The sequence below is a fragment of the Diabrotica virgifera genome, chromosome 6 (assembly GCF_917563875.1).
Source record: "Diabrotica virgifera virgifera chromosome 6, PGI_DIABVI_V3a".
NCBI classification, from domain to species: Eukaryota; Metazoa; Arthropoda; class Insecta; order Coleoptera; family Chrysomelidae; genus Diabrotica; species Diabrotica virgifera.
In genome coordinates this window covers 208721722-208749527 of record NC_065448.1, presented here as the reverse complement: position 1 = coordinate 208749527, position 27806 = coordinate 208721722, and the positions used below count along the sequence as shown (strand labels likewise).

Genomic DNA, 27806 nt, shown 5'->3' with positions numbered 1-27806 from the left:
CGAGAGAGCTGATTTTATTTCCTCTGTTGTGATATCTGGGATGTCTTCTGTGCCTACATTTTGAACTTTTGGTATTTGACTTTGATCAGGATCTGGAAGTTCTTCTCGCTTATACAATTCTGAGTAAAAATCTTGAGCAATTTTTAAAATATCTTCCTTATTTGTTGTTATTTCTCCTTTTTTATTTACAAGTTTACAAATATTTTTCGATCCTTCAGTCATTTGTCGGCGCAGTACCTTTAAACTCTTATTTTTATCAATGGCTTGAGTTATGTGTTCAGTGTTGTAATTTGTGACATCTTTTCGAATGGATTTTGTGATATCTTTGTTTAACTGTCTAAGTGCTGCAAAATTATCTGTGTATTTGTTTTTCAATTCTCTTCTTTTGTTTATAAGGTCTTTAGTAGCTTGAGTAAGTTTATCTATCTTGTTTTTTCTTTTTTCCTTATATTTGCTATGAGCGTTTCGAATCGCACTGTTTATTCGCATGTTTGTCACCTCTATATCTAATGCATTTTCATTTAGATGTTCTACTTCTTTCAGTTCTGAAGTTATGAGATTCTGATAAGCTACACTATCTTCTATCGATTCCCATTTATTAGAATGCCTCTCTGTTATCATTGCTGTCCTCTCTTGTCTAATGTTGATCAATATTTTTGCTCTAACCAACCGATGGTCACTCCCAACAGTGATTTTATTGATTACTGTAACATCTTGGATAATATTTTTTCTGTTTGTGATGATGAAATCAATTTCGTGTTTTGTTATGCCATCTGGACTAGCCCACGTCCACTTACGTTGTTGGTTCTTTTTGAAAAATGTGTTCATCACGTATAGCCGATGATGCAACAAAAAATTTAGTAGCATACCTCCTCTATCATTTAGCTCACCATATCCAAATGAGCCCATAGCCACTTCTGCGTTATCTTCTTTATATCCAAGTTTAGCGTTAAAATCGCCCATTAAGATTAGGTGGTGGGTTTTATCTTTTTCCATAGCTCTATTTATATCTTCATAAAAGTTTTCTATTTCTTCATCGCTATGACTCGTCTTAGTTATGCTAAGTGTAGCATAAATGGTTGAAAAACGTAAAACGCGAATACTTGTTTTTGTACGGTTTTTTCGCAATTATTGCTATTTTGCAACAAGGGTGACTATTTTTTAAATTTTTAACCAATGTTGTATTGTAGCAAATTTAATTACGCAACTTTTATGTCAGTACAACTTTTCTCGGAAATGAATACTTTTAAAGTTATAATCAAAAAACGAAGACAAAAATCGAATTTTTCCTTCAATTTTTGACATTTTGATTATTTAAACAATGTTCCGGACCTTTTTGAGAGGGAGGATAACTCAAATATTATTATTTGATTTATTTTCAAGCAATTTCTGCAAAAAAATTTGAGTCACCTCTCAACGTCCATCTCAATACAGATGCGCCCTGGACTAAAAGTAGGTACTGTTTTGAAGTCGCCGAAATAGTACAAGCGATATATTATTTGAAGCGCTTTAGCGAGACGAGAACAAAATACAGGGTGAGGCAGATAACTGGCCTATTAGAAATACCTCGAGAACTAAGGGCAACAGAATCATGAAAATTGGAATAAGGGGGTTTTGAAGGATGATCTATTAAATGAAAATATTTTCATCTCTTTGCAACTTCCGGTTATACCGGAAGTTGCTTATAACTTCGTTTTTTTAAATGGGACACCCTGTATATTTTTAGATTTTTGGATTCTCTTCGATGTCTTCTTTCTTAAAATATAAGGTTTTGTAATATTATACAGGGTATTTTAAAAGATAATTACGTTTTTTTATTAATTTCGTAGCAACATTCACACCCTGTAGAATTGTAGTAGTTTGACATCTAAAACTCTACTTACGTTCAAATGATTTTTAATATACTCTACTATTGTTAAGAATCATTAGTATAGCTAAATTTTTAATTTTAGTATACAGGGTTGGTCGAAACTCGGAATGAGTATTTTCTGAGTTTTCTTAAATGGAACACGCTGTATTTTAGTATTGTAATGAAATGATATTTTATGTTACTTTTTTATTTCTTAAGCATTCCCTATACCTAACTGCTTTAATTTGTGCTTAATTGTTAATGGCACCAAACCAACAATCTTAACTAAGAAGGTATTTCGATAGCTAAACCATTATTGGTAATTTTAAGGACCAGTCTGGATTAATATGTATTTATTTCGGAAAAATTATTTGAAATTGAGTATTTTCACGGCCAACCTAATAAAATTTTACGTATTTTTTGTTGCAATTAATGTTTAGCTTGAATCACCAATAACTCACAAATTAAAGCAGTTAGGTATAGGGAATGCTTAAGAAATAAAAAAGTACTATAAAATATCATTTCACTACAATACAAAAATACAGGGTGTTCCATTTAAGAAAACTCAGAAAATACTCATTCCGAGTTTCGACCAACCCTGTATACTAAAATTAAAAATTTAGCTATACTAATGATTCTTAACAATAGTAGAGTATATTAAAAATCATTTGAACGTAAGTAGAGTTTTAGATGTCAAACTACTACAATTCTACAGGGTGTGAATGTTGCTACGAAATTAATAAAAAAACGTAATTTTCTTTTAAAATACCCTGTATAATATTACAAAACCTTATATTTTAAGAAAGAAGACATCGAAGAGAATCCAAAAATGTAAAAATATACAGGGTGTCCCATTTAAAAAAACGAAGTTATAAGCAACTTCCGGTATAACCGGAAGTTGCAAAGAGATGAAAATATTTTCATTTAATAGATCATCCTTCAAAACCCCTTTATTCCAATTGTCATGATTCTGTTGCCTTTAGTTCTCGAGATATTTCTAATAGGCCAGTTATCTGCCTCACCCTATATATACTTCCGGTTTCCTGTTTCTCCGCGAAAATACTCATCCGTTCTTAAAACTGATAGAATGACAAATAAGCTGTCGAATGAGAGCTTATAACCCAAAGATGGTATTAGAGATAAAAAATTTGACCTCGGACTGCCGGTTTTAGAGTTGTAACCGGATGTGCTGTCTTAAACTCGCAGAAATAGTACTAGCGATATATTATTCGACGCGCGTTAGCAAGACGAAAATAATATACTTCCGGTTTCACGCTTGTCTGTCCTGTTGTCCTGTCTGTCCGCGAATATAACTCCTACGTTATTAGAACTGATAGAATGAGAAATGAGACACCTCCTTTGTCATTTTATGCGGTCTAATGACGGAGGAGCTGTGTTTACAAGACAACTCGGACAGACAGACATACATAATTCAGTGTTTTCGCCTTTTTTTTTTCAAAATGGGTGAAAACGGTAGACATTCTAATTTCCAGTAAATTTGACAGGCCGTGTTCGGGTTCGACAACTGCATACGAACATACTGTTTTCATAATGCAATTACACATTTTTAATACTTCTTATAACTGAGTACATACTTCGTTGAAAACCGTACAGAACGAACTAATTGAAACATAAATACAATTGTTTATCTGAGTTATACGAGCCCATCGGAATTGTTTGTGGAAATGTTGAATATGTATATTTAAACGGAGTAAAGTTCACTTTTTTAAATAATCAGAACTTCGAGATGATTCAGTGCAATAGGATTTTATTTTAAAATCCACCTTTATGTAGATAGCTAATAGCACCTTTATGTAGATAGCTAATAGTAACTGCGCAATCAAAATTGTAATTCTAGTTTTTTTAGTCACTTGTGATGTCTTTTGTGTTTGTAGGACACTTTTTTCATTGATCTATTAATTACTATTTTATTACTATTGTTACTACTGATTAAGAAGTATTACTCGTGTTTTTTATTTTTATAATGGTACATAAAGCAAGTTAGAATGATCAAATAAAATAATGTAGCGCCCAGCAATGTACTCAAACAGTATGAGTTTATTGTAAAACCATTTCCGTAATTAACTAGTTTGATTGGGAAATAAGCCACAATTAAATTGAAAAACTAATTTTATTAACGTTTCGAAGCCCAAATCGAATGTCGTTGTTTTTTCAAATTATTTTGACAACGACATCCGATTTGGGCGTAGAAACATTAATAACATTAGTTTTTCAGAGAAGAGAAGGTAAATGCGTGGCCTAAGTGTCCTCTATTTGCTTTCTCCTATTTTCGTCGTCTCTACGTGATATATATTGTAAAATCCGGAGATATGGGATGCAGCCAGAAAGCAGTTTATTAACGAAAAGTCTTAGATTTAAAATATTGTTTATTATATTTTTATTTCAATTATTCTAATTGTTTAAAAAGTAGTAAACTTTGTATCTGGGGCTTTTCGTTGTTTTCCTCGTAATACGAGAGATGTCGCTAGATTGCGTCTCAAAAGGTGGGTTCATTGCATCGCGATGGTTTGCCTTAAAAGAGGCAGAATGTTTATATTCCCTTCAGAGTTATGACTGCATAAACTTCACTGATGGTGCATAAGGATGCTGACATAGTTGCTATATGGAGATGGTAGTCCAACTCTGAATCGAATATAAACAAAACCTGCCTTGAACCATTTTTTATCTTTTTCATTTTACTCAGTTTTTGAGTGTGTATGCCAAATTTCATGTCAATCCAAGCGGTTCTTTAAAATTTAGAGGTTTTGCAATATTTTACCTTTAAGGTGATACAGTAGCGATCAACAGGTGGCAACAATGCGTCGGTAATTCGACACTGACAGTATACTATCAAAAACAATAATTTTTAGGCAGTGGATAGGTAGCCGGTACCGGTGACTTCTTCCATAGCCGGTAGTTGGCTTTTATTGGTTAAGCGATTAAGTGGGCGGAACTACCGGTCAATGAGTTGGTTGCCGGTACCAGGCAGGGGTACCGGGTACCAGTAATACATTAGGTAATGATGTATTAGCATGTGTATTACTTACGAAAATTATACAAAATAGCTGCATTTACATTATACATTTTCAATGATTGTGCGAAATAAGTGCATTTTATTTTAAATAATTATTTTCAAGCAATGTGCATTTTTATGAAAAAGTAATAAAACAGATCACAAATAATTAACTCAGAGATCAAGTAAAACTTTATTAAAAAATTAAAAAGTAACAATAGTTACGACTATTATTGTACCCCGGCAGAACCAAAATTTCTGGCAGTTCTGAAGGCAAAACTCTGCTTTTCTGTATGAACAAGATCCTGTATAGATTTCCATGTTTCACAAGTTACCATAGTTTTAAAATTGATACCGAAACAAGATTAGAAGAGATTAGAAACTATTTGTTTTTTAAATTCAACTTGATCGGATTGGCTTTTCATTTTCTTTTTTTTTTGTAAACCAATTACGGTTACATCTTGTCCTTTTGGTCTTTCAACCTTTAATTCAATTCAATGCTTTAAACTTTATACAAAACAAACACAGGAGCACACGAAGCATAGATAGAGAATATATTACATATACTGAATATATCATACTCAAACACGAAGCAACCATAAACATAACCTAAACTAAACCTTGATTTAGACATGATTTAGACCAATAATAAGCGACTACCGGCTACAGAACAAGTCACCGGTACCGGCTACCTATCCACTACCTAATTTTTATACACATAGGCCCGAAATGTTGCCAAGTCAGTGACGTTCGATTTCTTGTTATAAAAAAATCGATTTTTAGTAGTTCCAAGATTACACAAAATCTAGGCATGGGATAAAAAAGTTTATTTGAAGAAAGTGTATTTTTTTGTCTTTCTTAATGGCGGTACAGGCTCCTTTTTTTAAATATTTTATTTAGTTGTAGAGTAATTTCCACATACTAACATACTTCTGAAATTGGGCTCTGTACCGCCATTCTTTATTATATTACGGATATGTGTGCCAAATATCTCGACAAAATATTCAAAATTAGAGCCGTAATCTTGGAACGCGTTTGTTGCTACCTGTTGATCGCTACTGTTTCCTCTTAAAGAACGTACTAATGATAGTGATAGTGACACTGACCTCACATATTAATATTTTTGTATATCTCTATTATAGTTATGTAAATAAATATTGTATTATTATTTAATAAATATTTCGTATGCTTTATTTCTTTAATTTTGTACGTTCATGTGGTTAAATTTGTATAAAAATTGTTAATGATTTTTTAGTTTTCTATGTAAATCGGGATATCTCTTATAAAATTTGTACGGTGCTTTGACTTAGCACGGCCCTGTTAAAAGTTCAAAGCTTAAACCCACGCTGTGTTTATTGCTTGTTTTACAGCTTACCACAATTACGTATGCATAAATCTAGGCACTGTAATTAATGTTGGAAAATTCTCGAGAATGAAAAATCAGAGAATATTCTCGAGAATATTCTCGATATGGAGAATATTCTAAGAATGAACCCCATGACGCGCTTAAGAATATTGTTGAAGATAAAAATAGGGTAATAAAAATCATTATCTTATATACAAAATTGTGAGACGAAACAACAGTGTTATTTGTATATAAAAAAATACAAAACAGAAAATACAAAATTTCTTTGATAAAAAAAATTAAATTTTCTTCTTAACAGCAAATAATCGATGTGGTCTGATAAAAGATGAGGCCTCAGATTCAGAATATATTTCTATCATTAGCTCATCCTAGTCACCTACATTCTGAATTGCAATGTACTGATGAGAAGTTGTGGGATTTTGTTTTTCACGAGTGGCCAGCTCAGCTTGGTCTACGTCTAATAATTTTAAATGGTGAGCAATAATAAAAGTTACCTTACGAGCCCGTTCAGCAGTGAGCCGGTTTCTTTTAGAGGAGTGGATAAAAAAAACCATAAGTACTGAAACTTCTTTCAGTCGTTGCACTGGATGAAGGCATATATCAACTGCTATTTTAGTTAATTTTGTTCCGAAACATGTACCTTTTCACCATATGATTGGGTCTAGTTTTTCAATTGATTTTACAACCTATGGTTGTCCAAAAAATCCCTCCTTAGACCGATAAAGTGCCAAATCTGCCATTATTTCAGCCGACCCATCATCATATTTTAAAGTTGCTAAATTATCTACAAACTCAGTTTCCTCAACTTTTTCTTCTCTGCTTAAGACGAAACAGTACCGATCAACAGGTAGCGAAAACGCGTTCCAAGATTGCGGCTGTAATTTTGGAACTTGAACTTGATATTTCTATTAAATATATCCGTGGTATGCCAACAATTGTGAAAAAAGCTCCAAAAAAACTGAAACGTTCTCCTTTATTACTTTATTACCAGAATGTTGGTGGGATCCGTACAAAGCTAGTTGAGCTACAACGCTATTGCACATTGTGTATGTATATGATGTTATTACTTTGGTCGAGTCATGGTTGACAGATAATTTTACTGATCATGAGCTTTGTTTCAACAATTATAGTGTTTTCAGAGCTGATAGAAACTTAAATACTAGTTCAAAGAATAGAGGTGGTGGAGTTTTAATTTTAGTTAATAGTAAGTTTAAATCTACGCATCTTACCACTCACTTTATTAATGTTGAACATATGTTTGTTTCTTTGTCAAGCCATAACGAAACTGTTATTATTGGAGCTGTTTACATTCCACCATCATCAAATCAGGATATTTATGTGGATCATTGCTCTGCAGTAGAGTTTATTGTTGAAAACAACCCTAATAGTAGCTTATATCTTTTTGGAGACTATAATCTTCCACAAGCAACTTGGAATTATTCTACTGAGGATGGTCTTTCTGTCTCTTGCCCTGCAGAATATCCTGCATTAACAGTTTGTGAAAGTTTTTCATATTTGAATTTAAGGCAGGCCAATGTAGTTGCAAATCAGCATGGAGTATTACTTGAGTTATGTTTTTGTAATGATGATGCTCTGGAATCAATTACTGTTGACACAGCGGTGGACACTTTATTGTCAAACAATTACCACCCTGTTGCACTTTCATGTGAATTAATTGTTAGTGATATTAATCATTTGTCTTGCGATATTCTGTATTATGATTTTAAGAATGCTGATTATATAGCTTTAAATGATTATTTTGCTCCAATTAATTGGGAGTACAGTAAAACCTCGATACAACGGACTAATTGAGGGGACGGTATGTCCGTTAATGAAATAAAACATTTTAGTAGTTCCAAAATGACATAAAATCTAGGCATCGGATAAAAAAGTTTATTTGAAGAAAGTGTATTTTTTTGTTCTTCTTAATGGCGGTACAGGCTTGTTTTTTTAATATTGTATTTAATTACAGAGTAATTTCCACATATTAATATATTTTTCAAATTGGGTTCTGTACCGCCATTCTTTATTATATTACGAATACGTGTGCCAAATATCTCGAAAAAATATTAAAAATTACAGCCGCAATCTTGGAACGCGTTTTTGCTACCTGTTATATATTATAATATTGCACCAAAACAATAAATATTGACATTGTAAACACCCTTCTAGAGGTTCATGGGATTGGCAAAAACAATATACCTACATATTTTTTAAATTATAATAATTTGACCTGTATCTAGTTTTTATTTTTGTTTCGGTTTTTGAAAATATAGAAAATTTTTGCCGAGAATATTCTCGAGAGAATTTTTTGGCCGAGAATATTCTTGTTCTCGAGAATATTCTCTTGTGAATATTCTCTTCTAACATCACTAACTGTAATGTATACCTACCTCGAGGGAATTCATTCTAGCATCATGTCCGTGCATACTTTGAAGCTTGGTTATAGACGGAGAGGCAGCGCTGAAAAACCTATTTGAATTTACTAAAGCTAGATTTTTCACAGTTCATACTACGGTCGGTCAAGCGAAACGTAGAACAGGGGTTACCGAGAGGGTATCAAAGTTGCTTTCCTACGAAGGTAATTATTTCCATTTACTAAGGCTGAAAATCAGTACACACATTCTAAATTAAATATAAATAAAAGTTATTATAGTCGGTCAGCTGTATGTCGGGACAGAGCCGGTCGGTCGGCCCCAATAGCCGATTGAGGAAATCAAGCATTTTGGCTCGCAATTTTTTCGTCCAGCATGGATTTACTTGAAATTTTCACAGAAGGTAGGGAATAGTCCAAGGATCATTTTCTATATTATGCCGTTATCATACGCTAAAACCTTGGGGGTGGTTGCCTCCCCATCTCGGGGGGTGGGAATTTTTTATTACATTTTAACAATGTAATTCGATGGAAACAGTGATTCTAAGAAAAAATGTTTTATTTTCTTCGTAGAACTAATATTTTTCGAGTGATTCGCGCTTGAAAATAACAGTTTTTCGACGAAAAAATCGACTTTTTTAGAGGGTTTTTTGAGAATACCTCGAAAAATATGCATTTAATCAAAAAAACTGTAGATATCAAAATTGTATCTTTTAGTGACACAAACCAAATTATTTTCCAATATCTTTAAGACTAATACAAACCGAGATACGGTATGTTAAAGGTTAGCTTTTTTCGTCAAATAATGGGAAAAATTTGCATTTTTCGAGGAAAACTTAAATAATCTTTTTTTAAGTATACAATTAGACCTTTCAAAAAATAATAAAAAGTTTCTAGCATGAAAGTTAAGCGACTTACAAAAAAATGTCGGTACCTGCTTTTCTCTACGAAAAAATCAGTGAATACAACCCCTAAATACCTTCCTAATTCAAAATTGGTCTTCACCTTTCTGTAGTTCCTTTTATATTTATATTATCAATACACTCAAGGAGTTTGACCTATTTAAAATGCCTAATTTTGGAAAAATATTATATCTCACTCTGTACTGATTTTTAGTCTTAGTAAATGGATTTAATTACCTTCGTAGGAAAGCAACTTTGATACCCTCTCAGTAATGAGACCCCTCAAAAATGATCTTGTAGGATTTTTAAAGAGCTATAAGACTGTGTAAATCAAATTCCGTAAGATGCCTTAGTTTTTAATTGGGGCGGGTTTAAAGGGCTCGAATAAGGGGGTGTTTGCTGGTAAATGGAGGTTTTAAACAGCTATATCTGGCTAACTATTCACTGTAATGAAAGTCTATGCACAGAGTAACTTTAGTCATTAAAAAAGCTACAATTTAGTGTAGTTTATAATTTTTTTCATATCTTCAGTATTTTCGGAGATATTTTGGAGTAAAAGGTGAAAAATACCAAATTGCAAAAAATCAATTTTTCTTTAAACTCCAATTTTTTCAAAATTAGGCATTTTAAATAGGTCAAACTCCTTGAGTGTATTGATAATATAAATATAAAAGGAACTACAAAAAGGTTAAGACCAATTTTGAATCAGGAAGGTAGTTAGGGGGTTGTTTTCACTGATTTTTTCGTAGAGAAAAGCAGGTACCGACATTTTTTTGTAAGTCGCTTAATTTTCATGCTAGAAACTTTTTATTATTTTTTGAAAGGTCTAATTGTATACTTAAAAAAAGATTATTTAAGTTTTCCTCTAAAAATGCAAAATTTTCCCATTATTTGGCTTTAAATATTTCAAATTGTACATTTGACTAAAAAAGCTAACCTTTAACATGCCGTATCTCGGTTCGTATTGGTCTTACAAGATATTATGGGAGAAGAATTTGGTTTGTGTTACTAAAAGATACAATTTTGATATCTACAGTTTTTTTGATTAAATGCATATTTTTCGAGTTATTCTCAAAAAACCCTCTAAAGATGTCGATTTTTTCGTCGAAAAACTGTTTTTTTCAAGCGCGAATAACTCGAAAAATATTAGTTTTACGAAGAAAATGTAAAAAACATTTTTTTCTTAGAATCACTTTTTCCATCAAATTACATGGTTAAAATGTAATAAAAAATTCCCACCCCCGAGATGGGGTGGGAACCACCCCAAGGTTTTAGCGTATGATAGCGACATGATATAGAAAATGATCCTTGGACTATTCCCTACCTTCTGTGAAAATTTCAAGTAAATCCATGCTGGACGAAAAAATTGCGAGCCAAAATGTTTGATTTCCTCAATCGGCTATTGGGGCCGACCGACCGGCTCTGTACCGTCATACAGCTGACCGACTATAATAACTTTTATTTATATTTAATTTAGAATGTGTGTACTGATTTTCAGCCTTAGTAAATGGAAATAATTACCTTCGTAGCAAAGCAACTTTGATACAATCTCAGTAACCAACTGTGAAAAATCTAGCTTTAGTAAATTCAAATAGATTTTTCAGCGCTGCCTCTTTTTCTATTATAATAGATCACTTTTCCTCTCGGTATGTCGTATATTCTTTTGATAATTGGTTTTTTGATAATGGATTTGGTCTCATACAAAACACACACATTTTTTTAATATTGTACTGTCCATATTAACTGTATATCTTTTATTGCAGACAAAAATTAACGTCTCCCAAGTGGAACAGATTCAGAGGTATAAGACTTAGATGGAAAGACAAAATACGATTAAACAATGTTATATGGAGGTGTTGGCATCTACAGTGTAAGTATCTATTATATACATACTCATTTTTAAGAGACACTAATTTGGCTTTTTGGCCTATATTTTGGACATTATCATGTAAAAACATATATGTAGTTTTGTCAACGTATAATTTTACTGTAATACTTTGAACATAAAAAATATGATCCAAACACTCACCGGCACAAAATTCCGCCAACCAAAATTTTTGATGAATTTTGACAATTTATAACTTTATTATTTGTGCTCCGATTTTCAAGATTCTTACACCAGTAAGAAATATATCCCTATTCAACACCAGATCTAATAAATTGTCGCCTGTCTGGCCATATGGTAGAACCACATAATGACAGATTAGTGTTTGTGGTCTAGTTCAGTAGAGTCACAGCGGGCACCCCGTGTGGTCACACCCTCGCTAAAATAACAAACCCACTTTCGAGACATTTTCACGTTCTTTTTAGCGGGCACCCCGTGCGGTCACACCCTCGCTAAAATAACAAACCCTCTTTCGAGACATTTTCACGTTCTTTTTACCGATTGAAATAAATATATTAATGACAGACAGTTTGTTGTTTTTACATTTATTTTAATTTCATTTAATTGTTTCCGTGGACAATAAGATTATTACCCGCAACTCAACCACCCAACGGAACACATGGTCCTTCAAGCCGGAAAAAATCATTTATGACTCCATAGTTCGATGGAGGGCGAAAGCATCATAAAGAGGTATAAAAGATTTTTGCGGAATTGTTTGATAAAAATATTTACCATTAACTGGTAATATTGTCCGACAATTTTTTAAGGGTACTCCAGTTATCGGAAGCACCAAAGTTTAGAAACCTCTATATTTACGAAACGCTCCCCTCCAGGGGGTCCGGAGTCCACTCCGGATATTGTTTTCAAAAAATTATTGGAAGGGATATCGACATGAAATTATTTGTTTGAAAATAGATATATCTGAAAGTAACTGTTATTAACCATTTAATTTTACACACTGTCAATTTAACTACGCGAATATTACACACGAAAGCTAGTCATTAGTAATTAACAATCATTGTCATAATCATTGTTGTACTAAAACTAATCATCGTATTAAACAAAATTACATAAACCGTGGCTTAAAAATAAATATTTTTATCAAACGTTTTATCGGCATTTATATTTTATTCGATATAAAACAATCTCTGGTCGCACAAACATCGTCATTTTAATTACTTAAAATTTTATTGAAAATGTTTTGAGCAACTAGTACTATACTTGATTTGAAAATGCACGATAGCATAAATATATTTTTAGGCCGAAGATTACTACCGCCTTTATATCTTTTAAATTTTTGGAAAGGCAACCAATATCGCTATGTCGTTTGAATATGTTTCTCTCATTTACTACAGTTGTATGCATAAGTGCATACCCACCTTAACTTCTTTCGTAGACAGTTTAATGAAATAAATAAAGATAAATGGTTTAAATTTCAAGACAAGCAATTTTAGCTACTTTAAAAAATACCTCCTTGTTATCCAAATAGAATGAATATGTCTTTATTATTATTAAACGCTTTTCTTTACTTCAATAGTTTGCATCAAATCTTTAGACGTTAATTTGACTGACTTTTCTTCGATGCAAATGAATGAAAATTTGCAGACATATGCATTCGCGGGAACAATACACGAATAGTCAATAATTTTTTTTATGTTTATTAATTGTTTAAATAAAAAAAACGATTTTAATGGAAAATGCTTGAATTCTCTTGTTTTTTACAATTTAGAAACTTGAAACTTTTACGGATTGTAGCTAATGATATGAACTATACATAATTTCACTTTTTACGTTAATTGTTTACGTTATGCTTCATAAATAAACAATAAAGTTTCAAATTTTGAACGCTCATATATTTGTTTATATATAAATCGGCGTTTATTCGTGTCAAATTTCAATGCGGTGGTACGAAACAAAACTTCAACCAAAACTCGAATTTAAAAAATTCGTGTTTTTATGGTAGTCTTAGAAAAACCACCGGTAGAGACGTTTTGTGCTACAATTAACATTAGAATTCGTTTTGTCTTATTAATTAATTAAACGCTTTTCTTTAGTTCAATCGTTTGGGTCAAATCTTTGGACGTTAATGTGACTACCTTTTCTTCAATGCAAATGACTAAAAATTTGCAGACATATGCATTCGCGGGAACAATACACGAATAGTCAATAAAAAATTTTTTTGTTTATTAATTGTTTAAATAAAAAAACGATTTTAACGAAAAATGCTTAAATTCTCTTGTTTTTTACAATGAAGAAACTTGAAACTTTTACAGATTGTACCTAATTATGTGAACTATACATAATTTCACTTTTTACGTTAATTGTTTACATTATGCTTCATAAATAGACAATAAAGTTTCAAATTTTTTGCCGATTCCGACTACTTTTCATGTTTGTACATCATGTGTTTTATACATATTTTAATAAACATGACTATATATTTTAATGTTTGAAAAGTGTAAGACTAAAAAGTAAAAAATAAAAAAATATGAAAAAAATATTTTTAAGAAACGCTTTTCTTTCGTTACGAGTGACTAAAATTAAACATATTATAAAAAAATCAACTAAAAAGCAAAAAATAAAAAAAAATGAAAAAATTAACACATTCGTTAAAGAAAAGCGTGGTGCGAAAACCGTTTATTCGATGAAGACGCGCCACGCTTTTCTTTGACGAATGTGTTAGATTTTTTTATTTTTTGCTCTTTAGTTGATTTTTGTATAAAGTTTAATTTTAGTCACTCGTAACTGAAGAAAAGCGTTTCTTAAAAATATTTTTTTTATTACATATTTACAACGAGTGTAATAAAACATTGCCCAAAGCACTAATGCCTTGTTGCACCAACATATCTTAAGCTTAAGCTCAGCTTACGAAACGTACGTGTTGCACCATTGAGTCTTAGATCAATTTTCAGCTTGCCACGTGCCAACGTGAGATAAGAATCGAAAATTATGGTGCAACGTAATTGAGACTTAAAGCGGCTCTATCTATAAGCTGAGCTGGGCCAAGCTGAAGCTTAAGATTTGTTAGTGCAACCAGACATAAGTATTTTGATATGCTGAAGGGTAAATTTTCAGATTTCAAATCTAATTATTTTTAGAGATAATGTCTAATGTACGGTCTACAAGAAACATCTTATATAAAAGCGACACTTGACTCTAACTATGTTAATTTCTCATTTCAGTTATCAAGAAAGAACACACCTTGGTCTGTCAATTTGCCTCTCCTTTAGATGTAGATACGCACAATAAACCTGAGGTAAGTTAGATTTTGATTTTATTTAGTAAAGGTTTTCAGGAGAAATTAACTACATTAAAGTAAACAAATTATTATTAATCACTATGTTATATGTACCTACCTATTCGAAACATTCCCAACAAATACTTCATTTAGTAAAATTTTATAATTTATTATTAACATAGTCTTTTTTAAATAATTTATTTACTTACTCAATCAATATTATTGCCAATGTGCCAATTAAATACGCCAATCATATACTGCGACAGAGACGCACCATATAATTCGACGCGCGGCGGCTTATAAGTCGAGTGAACACGCATAATTGACAATTAAAAACAACAATGTAAATTGAAATAAGCCCAGATTACTCGTCAACATCTTGAAATTGAATGTTTAAACTTCAATTTAGGCACTTGGCAACCTCAATAATAATAATAATTTACATACTTACGAGTTTTCAAGCCTCAACAATGCGTATTTTCGTGTTTTTCAAGTTTTAAATCGTTTATAACTAAAAAACTATCAACTTTTGAGAAAAATGGCAAGTTACCCTTTTTGTTTAAAACGACCCAGAAAACCTAAAAAAATATTTTTCAGGGCAAAAAAGGTGATCTTTTGAATTTGTTTAAAAAAATTGTTTCAATTTCTGCTCAAAAATTTCGCTTGTTACCCTTCTGATTTGTTTAAAGGGGATATTTTTGAACAGGAATCCGCAAAGAACCTTTTTTTTCATACGGGGCGGCCTCACAACATAGACTAAATGCAAGTACACATGGATTTTCAATAGACAAATGGCAGATTTGTCAATAAAAGTGCAACTAATGTGAACTGGGTAAACAAAAAAGGTGTTCTGAAACTGTTGTTTAATAAAATGTAACATAAAAGGTTTGCTGATTTAGTACCCAATTCAGTAAATTCGTCTTCTTAACATATACATACTATCTTAAGAAGACGAATTTACTTTTATCATAAACGTTCCATTATGGGCTTCTTATTGATATATGAGTAGCAGAAAGACCTATACCTATGTGAAATTACAAGGTCTAACTAAATTCCTATAAGGCCTGGATCCCGCGTACCAAAAAAAAGAGTTGATTCAAGTCAAGTCAAATTTATTGATCACATGCGACGTTATATAAAGTACATGTATGAGACAAGTCAAAGTTACAGACATACATCTTAAAAGTATATAAATTAATAAATACACCTCCGAAAGTTTTGCTGATGTAAATTCATTCGTATATCTATTGGTAATGTTAAAGAAACTTATAGCTGCATAATGTGTGCTACCTTCCAACAAAACAGAACGATGTTGTGAAAGCATAAAGTGATTGTCTCTGAATCTTGTTGAATAAACATGGTTAAATTGAAATTTATTAAATTCATAAATTTTGTAATGTAAATACATTATACACGAAAATATATACACACCAGGAATTGTAAGAATATTGTTTTGTCTAAGTGTAAGAACAGAACAAGTGGGTCGAGGTGGAGGTGTAGGTCGCGGTGGATGCTACTAGTTAAGTGTGTCGACAGCACATAGCAAGGAGGTCACCTGCGCTGTCAGTCGAGCTAGAATCACTATCAAGTGAAGCAGTTTAATGAAATTTGAATGACAAAAAGACTGTGCTTTTGCGATGTTGTGTCAGTCAAGTGATGATACTGATGAAATGTCAGCTGTAAATAATCAGATCCTCCTTCATATTTCAAAAATGTACTGAATTTAATTATTACTTTAGAAATTCAAAAATAAACTGAATACAAAAAAGGGATTATATAAAAAATATCAACTCAGATAGCGCAGGTAATGACCAACTTGGCCTCGAATGGACCAATCACAGGGAAGCATCCTTGTAGGCCGCGCAGTAGACATCAGTGGCGGTCTCAAGGGGGGGCGACGGGGGCCATCGCCCCCCCCCCAGAAACCTTAGTTTTCTGAAAAATTGAGAAGTTAATATACATATTAATCCGAAGTGTGAGATCGAACTAATGCATTGCTATTATTGGACAAAATAATCTAACAGTGTGAAAACGTCCGTAGACAGATTATTTTAATAGCCTACGGTTAGTTTTGATATAACGTAACAACATCAAATCCACAGTGACGTTTCTGTAATGTTGTCGTTGAAGTCACAGTGCCAGTGGCAACACTGTATAAATCACAGAGAATAGAACAAATCTTCTTCAGTCAGACGTTGCTTGCTAGCCTTGCTAGTTGCTACATATTGGCCGTGTATCAATGCCTGGCAAAGTCAAAGGGCTATAAATAAGTGTCAGTTTGCTCAAGCGTTTCCTTTTCCATGTGCAACTGCAAAAGACGACATCGACATGGTAAGTTTGTTTTAATTATGCCCTTAACTCATTCGTATTTATATCTTTAGCTGCCTTGGGTTTAACTTACGGGTTTAAAAGAAAACCTGTAGTTTTGGTGTACCGTAGGCTATAGAGAATTATTCACAGGCCTACCGCTTAGGCTATTAACTCACAAACAAACGTAACATTTTAAGAAAACTGAGTGCCTTTTGAGGGTACGGAGTACAACATATTATGTACAGCCTATCAAATTTACCTTCATTATTTTGTATTTATCGTAAAATATTGCGATTTGCATACTAAAAGAGGCAAGTAGGCGGTAAATTCTTACAGTGCAAGTGCAGTGCCACCATACAATCCAATCTAGCGTGAAACATGTCAACTACGAGCCTACGACACCCATTGAAGTGGTTTTAATTAGTGCCGCATGACTGCAGCACCCACCGGCTGTCTCCGTGCATATCTACCGAAGCTAAATTAGCTAACCTCAGTTTTCGGTGCTGCATCCGGTAGCTCTGAGCCCGGAAAATTTAAACTCAGATACGAAACTAATAAAATCTAACATAGTTTGAGAGACATTTCAGTTCTGAGATGTGATTCGCAATGAAACTACTGTTAGACCATGTTAGATTGTACTCATAGTTTTTATCTTAAAATATATATATATATATATATATATATATATATATATATATATATATATATATATATTGTTATATTTCTATTTGATATGAAAATTAAATTTTGATAATTATAAACAGAATTCAATTTAATATAAAATATTTTCAATTTTCTCAACCACGGGCATATAAATTTAAAACAACCTGTATACAACAAATTGTTATATTTAATTTTAAGAAGTGATTAAATAAGACTCAAGTGAAATCGATAATAGGCCATTATCGTTTGTTCGCGGAAGGATCGATCATTAGCCGATGCTAAATAAGACTAAGTGGAAATAGAGAGTAGGTCATTAAAATTTGTATATAGTAGAAAGTAATTTTAGAATGGGAATTAACTATTTTCTTTGAAATCCATTAAGCATATTTAGAAAGTTTAAAAATTGGTTTTGAGGAATACTGCGAATGAGAGTTGGTGGTGGAAGTTTGATTTGTGAATCTGGAAGGGATATTTAGAAAGCAGGGGAATGAATGACAAATAGAGATCAGAATGTTTTGAGCTGTCGAGAAGTGAAGTCGAGTAGTAGACGGTAGTGTACGGAGAGTGAGAAAGCCGGTGTAGTTCCGTGAGTGTGGAGTATCTATCGTGGAACAAGAGGTAGGCCAGGTTGAGAGTAAAAGAACCTCCTTGAGCCAAGAGTTCCCGGTAGCTGATTGCAGTTTCGAAAAAGGTATAACACAGCATCACGACAGAAGCAAGGAACGAGAGCTATTCGAGCTAGTTTTTCAAAGGAGTACATTACTGGAAGCCAGGACGAGGTTTGATCGCAGCCAAGGATAGCAGGAACGGGTTTTGTGTGAGGACATTTTCAGTTCACCAGGAAAAGGTCAGTCTCATTTGTTTGGACATGAATGTATGGGTTTTTCGTATTAAATTCCACATAAAAATTGAATAACATAATCAATAATATCAGAAAAGCTTCATTAAACTTAAATAGAGTTGTTGCTAATAACTCCTAATAGTTAAATGTTAATAAAAACTTTCAATTGAAAACCAAAAGGAAATAAGATTCCCATTTGTAAATGTTATGTTTAAGAATAATAAGAAATAGCAAATATTAAGCATTGATTGCCTTTTAAATAAAATAAAAAATATTTTGATTATAATTGTAACCCATATGTGTATTTTTTTTACTCTTTTCTTTTCTATCCCGATTAGGAACCATTAAGAAATATTTGAAGCCACGAAAGTAAGTAATTAATTTATAATTCGCCCTGAGATTGAAAACATATTGATATGTGATCTGGTTAATTAATTAGATTAGTATTAATACATTGATTAAATTAAGTGACATATAAGAATATTATCTCATATCAATAATCAAGATCACAACAACTGTCGTCCAACGTGGAGGGCATTGTAAAGTATTTCTAGTGGCAAATTTGAAGGATAGAAAGAGTAAAGCCGGTATTTGAAAATTTATATGCCTGTGGTAAAAAGTGAGATACTTACATTTGATAACATAAAATTTTAGATCTCTTTAGGTACAAAATTTTACATAACTGATTTAATATTTTATTTTTACGATATTTACATTTGATATATTTATTGACAATTTATAATATTTGGGTGAGAAAAAGTCGTCTTGGTAACATACTAGTAAAATTTTATATTTGGCGGGGACAGTACTTCTTGAAAACAAATGTCTGTGACAAGAAGCCAAAGCAAAGACAACAAAAAACAAAAAGAACATTCAGACCAAGAAGATATTTTAGACACGACAATCATGGCATCAGAACAGCAAGAATTATCAGGAATAGATAAAATATTACAAATGATGCAACTCCAGTCACAAAGAATAGAACAGAAAATGGATGAAACACAACAAAAATTGGATCAGAAAATGGATGAAACACAGAAAAAAATGGATGAAAATCAACAGGAAACAAAACAAGCCATAGAAGAAAACAACAGAAATATAGAGAGTATTAAGAAGGAAATGGTTAAAAAATAGAAGAGATTGCAGAAAAGAGCGAGAAACAGGAGTTAGAGATTAAAGAAATCAAAATCAAAATAAAGGAGGTAACGAATTGCCAGAAAAAGGAAATAGAAAATTTGTAAAATAAGTTGGAAAATGCTATTCAAGTAGACAGAGAAGAAGTGGAAAAAAGAATCACAGAAATAGAAAAACAAGTCACCGAAAACAGGACGCAACAGAATGTCGGAGAAAGAAGAGAAATGGTTATACATAGCACAGATGACGTGAAGATAAGGTTTGGCGGGGATGTAAGAAGATTACACCCAGTGCCGTTCATAAATAGCCTGAAAAAGAAAATACAGCACATCGGAAATTTCGAAACAGCAAAAGAAACTATCAGAAACCATCTCAAATATGAAGCAAGCCTATGGTTCGATAGCAAAGAAGAAGAATTCGGCAATTGGCAACAATTTGAACAAAAATTTTTGAATTATTTCTGGGGAAAGGTCCAACAATTGGAAATTAACAAGGAATTGCAAAATGGGAAATACAATGATAGGATGGGTGTATCAGAAAGGACATATGCTTTGCAAATTTACAATAATGCAAAACATTTACAATATAATTACTCATCGGAACAATTAGTCGAACTGATTGCAAGACATTTCGAGGAAACGCTGGAAGACCATATCACATTGCAAAACTACAAAGACATAGATAGTTTATGCCAATTCCTACAAATAAGAGAATCACGTCTAAGAGAAAGAAAATCAAGAAGGTCGCGAGAAGATTACAGGCCCCGAGAAACACAAGAGTACAGAGATAGAAATCAAAATAGGAGGGACTATACAAGACGAGATTTTAATCCCAGAAGGGAAAACGAAAATAGAGACAACGGAAGAGGAAATTATGAACAAAGAAATAGGCAATGGAATGAGGACAGAAATCGAGAATACCAGAATAGAACCACCACACGCTCAAATCAAGAAAACAGAAATAATGGTAGACAAAATGAACAGGGATATCGAGAAAACCGAAACAGATCCGACAGACCAAGAGAAAATAGAAGAGAAGTAAATAATACCCAGACAGATGAATATGACGGAGAGAGACATTATGACGAAAATATAAACAACGATGAGCAACCGGCGTCTTTTCACGACGGCGCTCACTAAAAACCAAAAATCAAACAGGAATCTTTTGTCACCCCAAGGAGTTTATTAAATTGGCAGGAAACAACGAAAAGAAAAATGGAGTTAATTTAAAATTTGTGGATGGATTTATCAACGAGAAACCAATTAAAATTATGATAGACACTGGATCTGAAATAACATTGGTCAACAGAAAACTAATAGAAGAAGTTAACTTAACAAATTTAATTTACAAAATACCTAGGGTAAATTTAGTGGGCGCAAACAAACGGACATTGGCAACTATAAATGAAGGCATACGAGTAATGGTACGACTGGGTAAGAAAATGTATGCACTACAATGTGTAATAATGCCAAACATGTCACATGACATGATAGTAGGAGTTGACGAATTGGCAGAAAAACATGTAGTGATAGATTTTAAAAATAATACGATGAAACTAACAGAAGAAGAAGAAAAAGAACAGGACAAGGAACATGAGAAACAAAATACGGACGAATCAGGTAAAGAACAAACAGTGGAAATGAATTTGGCAGCGAAGCAAGGACAAAGAAAAAAAAGGAGAAAAGGTCAGAAAAAGATAAAAGAAAATGAAACCTGTGGCTCCTCAAAAGAAGAGTTGAGCCCAGAAGAAGAAAATTTGAGAGTATCAGAAACAAAGGAAACCTGGGATTCCTCAAAAGAAGAGACGAGCTCAGGAGAAGAAGAAATAAAGCAAAAAAATGAAAGTGAAAAAAATATGATTGAAACAGTGGTATTTGAAGAGGAGGTATATGCAAACGAGGATGCGGAATGCACGGTAAACATGTGTGAAGAATCTGAAAAAAAAGACAGAAAATTGATATGTGGAGAAGGGAAAGAAAAAGAATTGCGGTTGATGTTAAGAAATTACGAAAATTTGATCAATGAGGAAAACAGAGTGGCTAAAAAGTACGAACATTCATTTGAGGTGAAAAACTTGGGAAATTTTCGATCAAAGACTTACCCGATTCCATACAAGTATCGACAAGAGGTGAAAGAAGAAATAAATAAAATGTTGGAAGATCAAATCATCGAAAGATGTGATTCACCGTATGTTAACCCGATTGTGATAGTAAAGAAAAGCAATGGAGAATTGAGATTATGTTTAGATGCCAGGAATATCAACCAGCACACTGTATCACAATATGAATCACCTCTAAACATCGAGGCCATTTTTGGAAGAATCACCGGGTCACACATATTTTCGAAAATTGACTTAAAACACAGTTTTTGGTTGATACCGTTAGCTGAAAAGTGTAGAAACTACACCGCTTTTTCTATTGATGGTATTGTCTACCGGTTTAAGGTAGTGCCATTTGGATTGCAGAGTGCTTGTGCTGCACTCGTCCGAGCTCTACATACCATTTTGAATCGCCATGAAGATTTCATAGTTCATTATATCGATGATTTATTAATTTTTTCACAAGATACTCAGAGTCATCTGGAACACATAGAAATAATTCTGAAAGAATTGGACACAGCGGGATTGAAATTAAACATTGAAAAATGTCAATTTTTTCAAAAAGAAGTCATTTATTTGGGTTTTCAATTGGACACCAAAACAGTAAGATTAGCCGAAGACAGAGTCAAGCTCATAGATGAATACCCAAGACCAACGAATTTGAAAACATTGAGAGGTTTTCTTGGCACGATAAATTATTTTAAAAAGCTGATTCCCGATTTGAGCCAAAAGGAAATTCCTCTGATAAAATTGCTTAAAAAAGGAATAAAATGGAATTGGAAAGAAGAACAGGAGGAAGCTTTCGAAACATTAAAACGAGAATTCTCAAAAGGAACGAAAATATACCACCCCATTTACAATTTACCTTTTATACTCCGAACTGATGCGTCCATACAAAAATTTGCAGGAGTTCTGTCTCAAATACAAAACGACCAAGAAGTACCGATATGTTTTATATCTCGAGTGACTAAAACACATGAAAGAAAATATAGTGTTACAGAATTGGAGTTTGCCAGTGTACTATATTGCGTAAACAAATTGAGGTTTTACTTATTGGGAGCAAAATTCACAATCGAAACAGACCATGCAGCTTTAGTACATATCATGAAGAATAGATTAGTAAATAATAGAATACATAGAGGCATTCTATTATTACAGGAGTATGATTTTGAGTTCCGATATATAAAAGGAAAAAACAACATAATAGCCGACGCTCTAACACGGGATGAGGACACCGGAAAAAAGGAAACAATTACTCTACAGGTGGGACTAAATAGATTAATACAAGAAGAAGGGATATATTCTTTAAATGAGATAAGGACAAACCAGGAAGACCTAGAGGAAAGAGAGAAAAGAAGAGCGGAAGTAGAAAATAACATATATTTTAAGAGAATAGACGGAAAGGAACTATATTTAGTGACACAGACATTGGCCGAAAAGATAATAAAGAAATTACATGAGGACAATGGGCATATCGGTAGCAGAAAAGTTTGGCTCGTTTTTAGAGAAAATTACATAAGCCGACAGGATTACCGCATTGCAAAGGAAATTACCCAGAAGTGCGATGTATGTCAAAAATATAAGAGTCGGAATTTCAAAAACGAAAATGTTGCCAAAAATATTGAAGCCCGAAACAAACTAGACATTGTAGCAATAGATATGTTAAGCGATCTAATTATGACCACTAAAAGGAACAAACATATTCTGGTAATGGTGGATGTGTTTTCAAAATACGTAAAATTATATAGTTGCCGCACCACAAAGGGGGAAGAAATATTAAGAAAAATCGACAATTTTATAGCCATAGTAGGAACACCAAAAAAGATTCTACTGGACAATGCAACGTATTTCCGAAATGATCGTTTCAAGGGACAACTTCGAGAACGAGGAATAGAGACAAATTTTGTCAGCATCAGGCATCCACAGAGTAATCCTTCTGAACGATTCATACAGGAAGTGACGAAATTTCTCCGCATTGCAACAGATGGTCAACATCGCCACTGGGACAGGAAAATGGCGGAAATAGAAAGGTATCTAAATACAATTCCGAGCACAGTAACAAAAGAGACCCCAGAATACATCATGAAGGGTGTACTGCCGATAAGGCCATGGGAAGACCAAGAGCCAAAAGAATATCACCAGGTGATTGAAACCGTACAGAGAAGATTACGGCGAAGCAACGAAAAATATATCCAAAGACAGGAACAAAATAGAAAAAGAAGACCAGTGACTTTCCAAAAGGGTGAAAAAGTACTCGTGAGGGCATTACGAGTATCAAATCTTCCTGGGGGCATTTGCGCAAAGTTGATGCCTGTTTTCGAAGGCCCGTACATCGTGAATAATGAAAATGGGATAAATAGTTATGAGTTGAGGCACAGGAACTCGGAAAAGATCCGAGGAATTTATAATATTCACGATGTATACAAATATCACGAATAAAATACAGAATTCCATGAAGTAGATAGTAAGTTAGGATATAAGACGTAGATTAAAGTAAGGAAATATACAGGGAGTTGGTTTTGCCTCGAGAAAATTTATTTAAAAAAGCAGATAAATTTTATCGAATACAAGGCGGGGATTTGTTATATTTCTATTTGATATGAAAATTAAATTTTGATAATTATAAACAGAATTCAATTTAATATAAAATATTTTCAATTTTCTCAACCACGGGCATATAAATTTAAAACAACCTGTATACAACAAATTGTTATATTTAATTTTAAGAAGTGATTAAATAAGACTCAAGTGAAATCGATAATAGGCCATTATCGTTTGTTCGCGGAAGGATCGATCATTAGCCGATGCTAAATAAGACTAAGTGGAAATAGAGAGTAGGTCATTAAAATTTGTATATAGTAGAAAGTAATTTTAGAATGGGAATTAACTATTTTCTTTGAAATCCATTAAGCATATTTAGAAAGTTTAAAAATTGGTTTTGAGGAATACTGCGAATGAGAGTTGGTGGTGGAAGTTTGATTTGTGAATCTGGAAGGGATATTTAGAAAGCAGGGGAATGAATGACAAATAGAGATCAGAATGTTTTGAGCTGTCGAGAAGTGAAGTCGAGTAGTAGACGGTAGTGTACGGAGAGTGAGAAAGCCGGTGTAGTTCCGTGAGTGTGGAGTATCTATCGTGGAACAAGAGGTAGGCCAGGTTGAGAGTAAAAGAACCTCCTTGAGCCAAGAGTTCCCGGTAGCTGATTGCAGTTTCGAAAAAGGTATAACACAGCATCACGACAGAAGCAAGGAACGAGAGCTATTCGAGCTAGTTTTTCAAAGGAGTACATTACTGGAAGCCAGGACGAGGTTTGATCGCAGCCAAGGATAGCAGGAACGGGTTTTGTGTGAGGACATTTTCAGTTCACCAGGAAAAGGTCAGTCTCATTTGTTTGGACATGAATGTATGGGTTTTTCGTATTAAATTCCACATAAAAATTGAATAACATAATCAATAATATCAGAAAAGCTTCATTAAACTTAAATAGAGTTGTTGCTAATAACTCCTAATAGTTAAATGTTAATAAAAACTTTCAATTGAAAACCAAAAGGAAATAAGATTCCCATTTGTAAATGTTATGTTTAAGAATAATAAGAAATAGCAAATATTAAGCATTGATTGCCTTTTAAATAAAATAAAAAATATTTTGATTATAATTGTAACCCATATGTGTATTTTTTTTACTCTTTTCTTTTCTATCCCGATTAGGAACCATTAAGAAATATTTGAAGCCACGAAAGTAAGTAATTAATTTATAATTCGCCCTGAGATTGAAAACATATTGATATGTGATCTGGTTAATTAATTAGATTAGTATTAATACATTGATTAAATTAAGTGACATATAAGAATATTATCTCATATCAATAATCAAGATCACAACAATATATATATATATATATATATATATATATATATATATATATATATATTATTTAATAATTTAGGTTGTTTTAATAAGTATGATCAATACAATAGTTTTGAACTTATTGTCTCCATAACATCATTTTTATGTCTTTATTCACAAATAATAACTTATTAACAATAATGTAATAACTGATTCTATTATTACATAGAAAGATGAGACTTGCTTCAGAGGCTTGCCATTGAAAAATACTATCACCCACAAACCTTGTCTATTAGAGTTTGAGTTGTTTTCAATAGTTCTAAATTGGTTTTTGATACAATCACAAGAATACAAAATATATTTTGAATATTTTATTTTTAAGTTAGCTGAACAATATTTACAACAAGCTTTAGAGGCTAGCTTTTTTATTTTTTATTATAGTGTTAAACTGTTTCCACTCATACTAATTGTAATAATAATAATAAGTGGTTTTCCTTTTTCTCCGTTCGTTACAACCACTAAGTGACAGTCAGTCCATATTCGGTCCATCAACTGTTCAAATGAATAAAATGCCTTTAAAACTCTCAAAATCTTGCCATATTTTTAAAAATTTTCCGGACCCCCTTTCCGGCTGGGGGGCTGCACCCCCCAGACCCCCCTGCAACAGACCATCGCCCCTTCCAAAATCTGACTCTGAGACCGCCACTGGTAGACATCCATGTAAAACAAACCCATTTTATTTTCAAAAGCATCGATTTAAACCTCCTGGATGGCATCGCGCTAAACCACCACCGCGACTTACCTGCTCTGTTCGCTTCCATTCATTACAATGTGTTTGTTTTACATGGATGTCGACATGGACCGCGACCGACACCTCCACCGCGACCCACTTGTTCTGTTCTTACTCTAAAGATGCCTCTACAAGAATCTCTAAATTTCATTTTATACATTATCATAATAGCTCTTTTCTGAAGTACGAATATCTGCTCTAATTCAGAGGTATAACCCCAGACTGCAATGCCATATTTGGCTATTGAGTAAAAATGAGCAAAATATACTATTTTTAATATTGATGTATTAAAGAGACGTGAAATAATTCTCAATGCATAACATCCGCTACTTAATCTGGATTTCAAATTAGAAATGTGGTTTGACCATTTACAATTACTGTCTAAAAGGACCCCCAGCAGCTTAGTGCAGTCTGTTTTATCTATTGCTGCTTGTATAGTAGTCCTGTCGCCAGGGGGGGTACAACGGCCTCCTTAATTCAGATGGAGTTACCCAAGTTTTTTTATTTATTTTGACCCGTAGAATACGAATTTTTTGGGTAACAGTTGATCCGGATGTCGATAAGATTGTTATAGACAAAGAACTTGAGGAATTACATAACAGTGATTTCTCGCAAAACAAAACATCTTTTTGTATTTTTTGGGTCATTGTAGGCAAAAAATGCTCTGACAAGTTTTTTCGTAGGATGCATAGTTTTCGAGATAACCTCGGTTGAACTTTCAAGAAATCGAAAAATTGCAACTTTTGAACCCGAATAACTTTTGATTAAAAAATAAAGTAGCAATTCTGCTTACCGCATTTGAAAGTTTAAGTCAAATTATATCGGTTTTGATTATTTGCATTGCTAAAAATTTATTATTTTATTGGTAAACAAAGCTATAAACACCTAGTGCGTGAGTGATGTTTTCAATGATTTCTCATTTAAAATCTAACGAGTAGGTAGAGTAGCTACAAGTGCAAGCGAGGCAATGTCTACGTAGCATGCGTTAAAACGCATGTATTAGGCACGGGAAACACTATGTGTTTATAGCTTTGTTCAGCAGTAAAAAAATTAATTTTTAGCAATGCAAATAATCAAAACCGATATAATTTGCCTTAAACTTTCAAATGCGGTAAGCAGAATTGCTACTTTATTTTTTAATCAAAAGTTATTCGGGTTCAAAAATTGCCATTTTTCGATTTTTTGAAAGTTCAACCGCGGTTATCTCGAAAATTATGCATTCTACGAAAAAACTTGTAGGAATATTTTTTGCTTAAAATGACCCAAAAAATACAAAAATATGTTTTGTTTTGCGAGAAATCGCTGTTATGGAATTCCTCAAGTTCTTTGTCTATAACAATCTTATCGACATCCGGATCAACTGTTACCCAAAAAATTCGTATTCTACGGGTCAAAATATATAAATAAAACTTGGGTAAGTCCATCTGAATTAAGGAGGCCGTTGTACCCCCCCTGGCGACAGGACTATAGTGGCTTGATGGTTTAATAAATTATTT

General features: G+C 32.9%; 1 protein-coding gene across 1 annotated transcript in view; it reads left to right on the top strand.

Annotated features, from left to right (window-relative positions):
• Window positions 1–27806, top strand: part of LOC126887179 (carbohydrate-responsive element-binding protein) — a 226091-nt gene that overhangs the window by 83154 nt on the left and 115131 nt on the right. The window contains exons 2-3 of the mRNA XM_050654565.1: window positions 11268–11374; window positions 14572–14645. Of these exons, the coding sequence (XP_050510522.1) occupies window positions 11268–11374; window positions 14572–14645 (181 nt within the window). The remainder of the gene's footprint in view (window positions 1–11267; window positions 11375–14571; window positions 14646–27806) is intronic.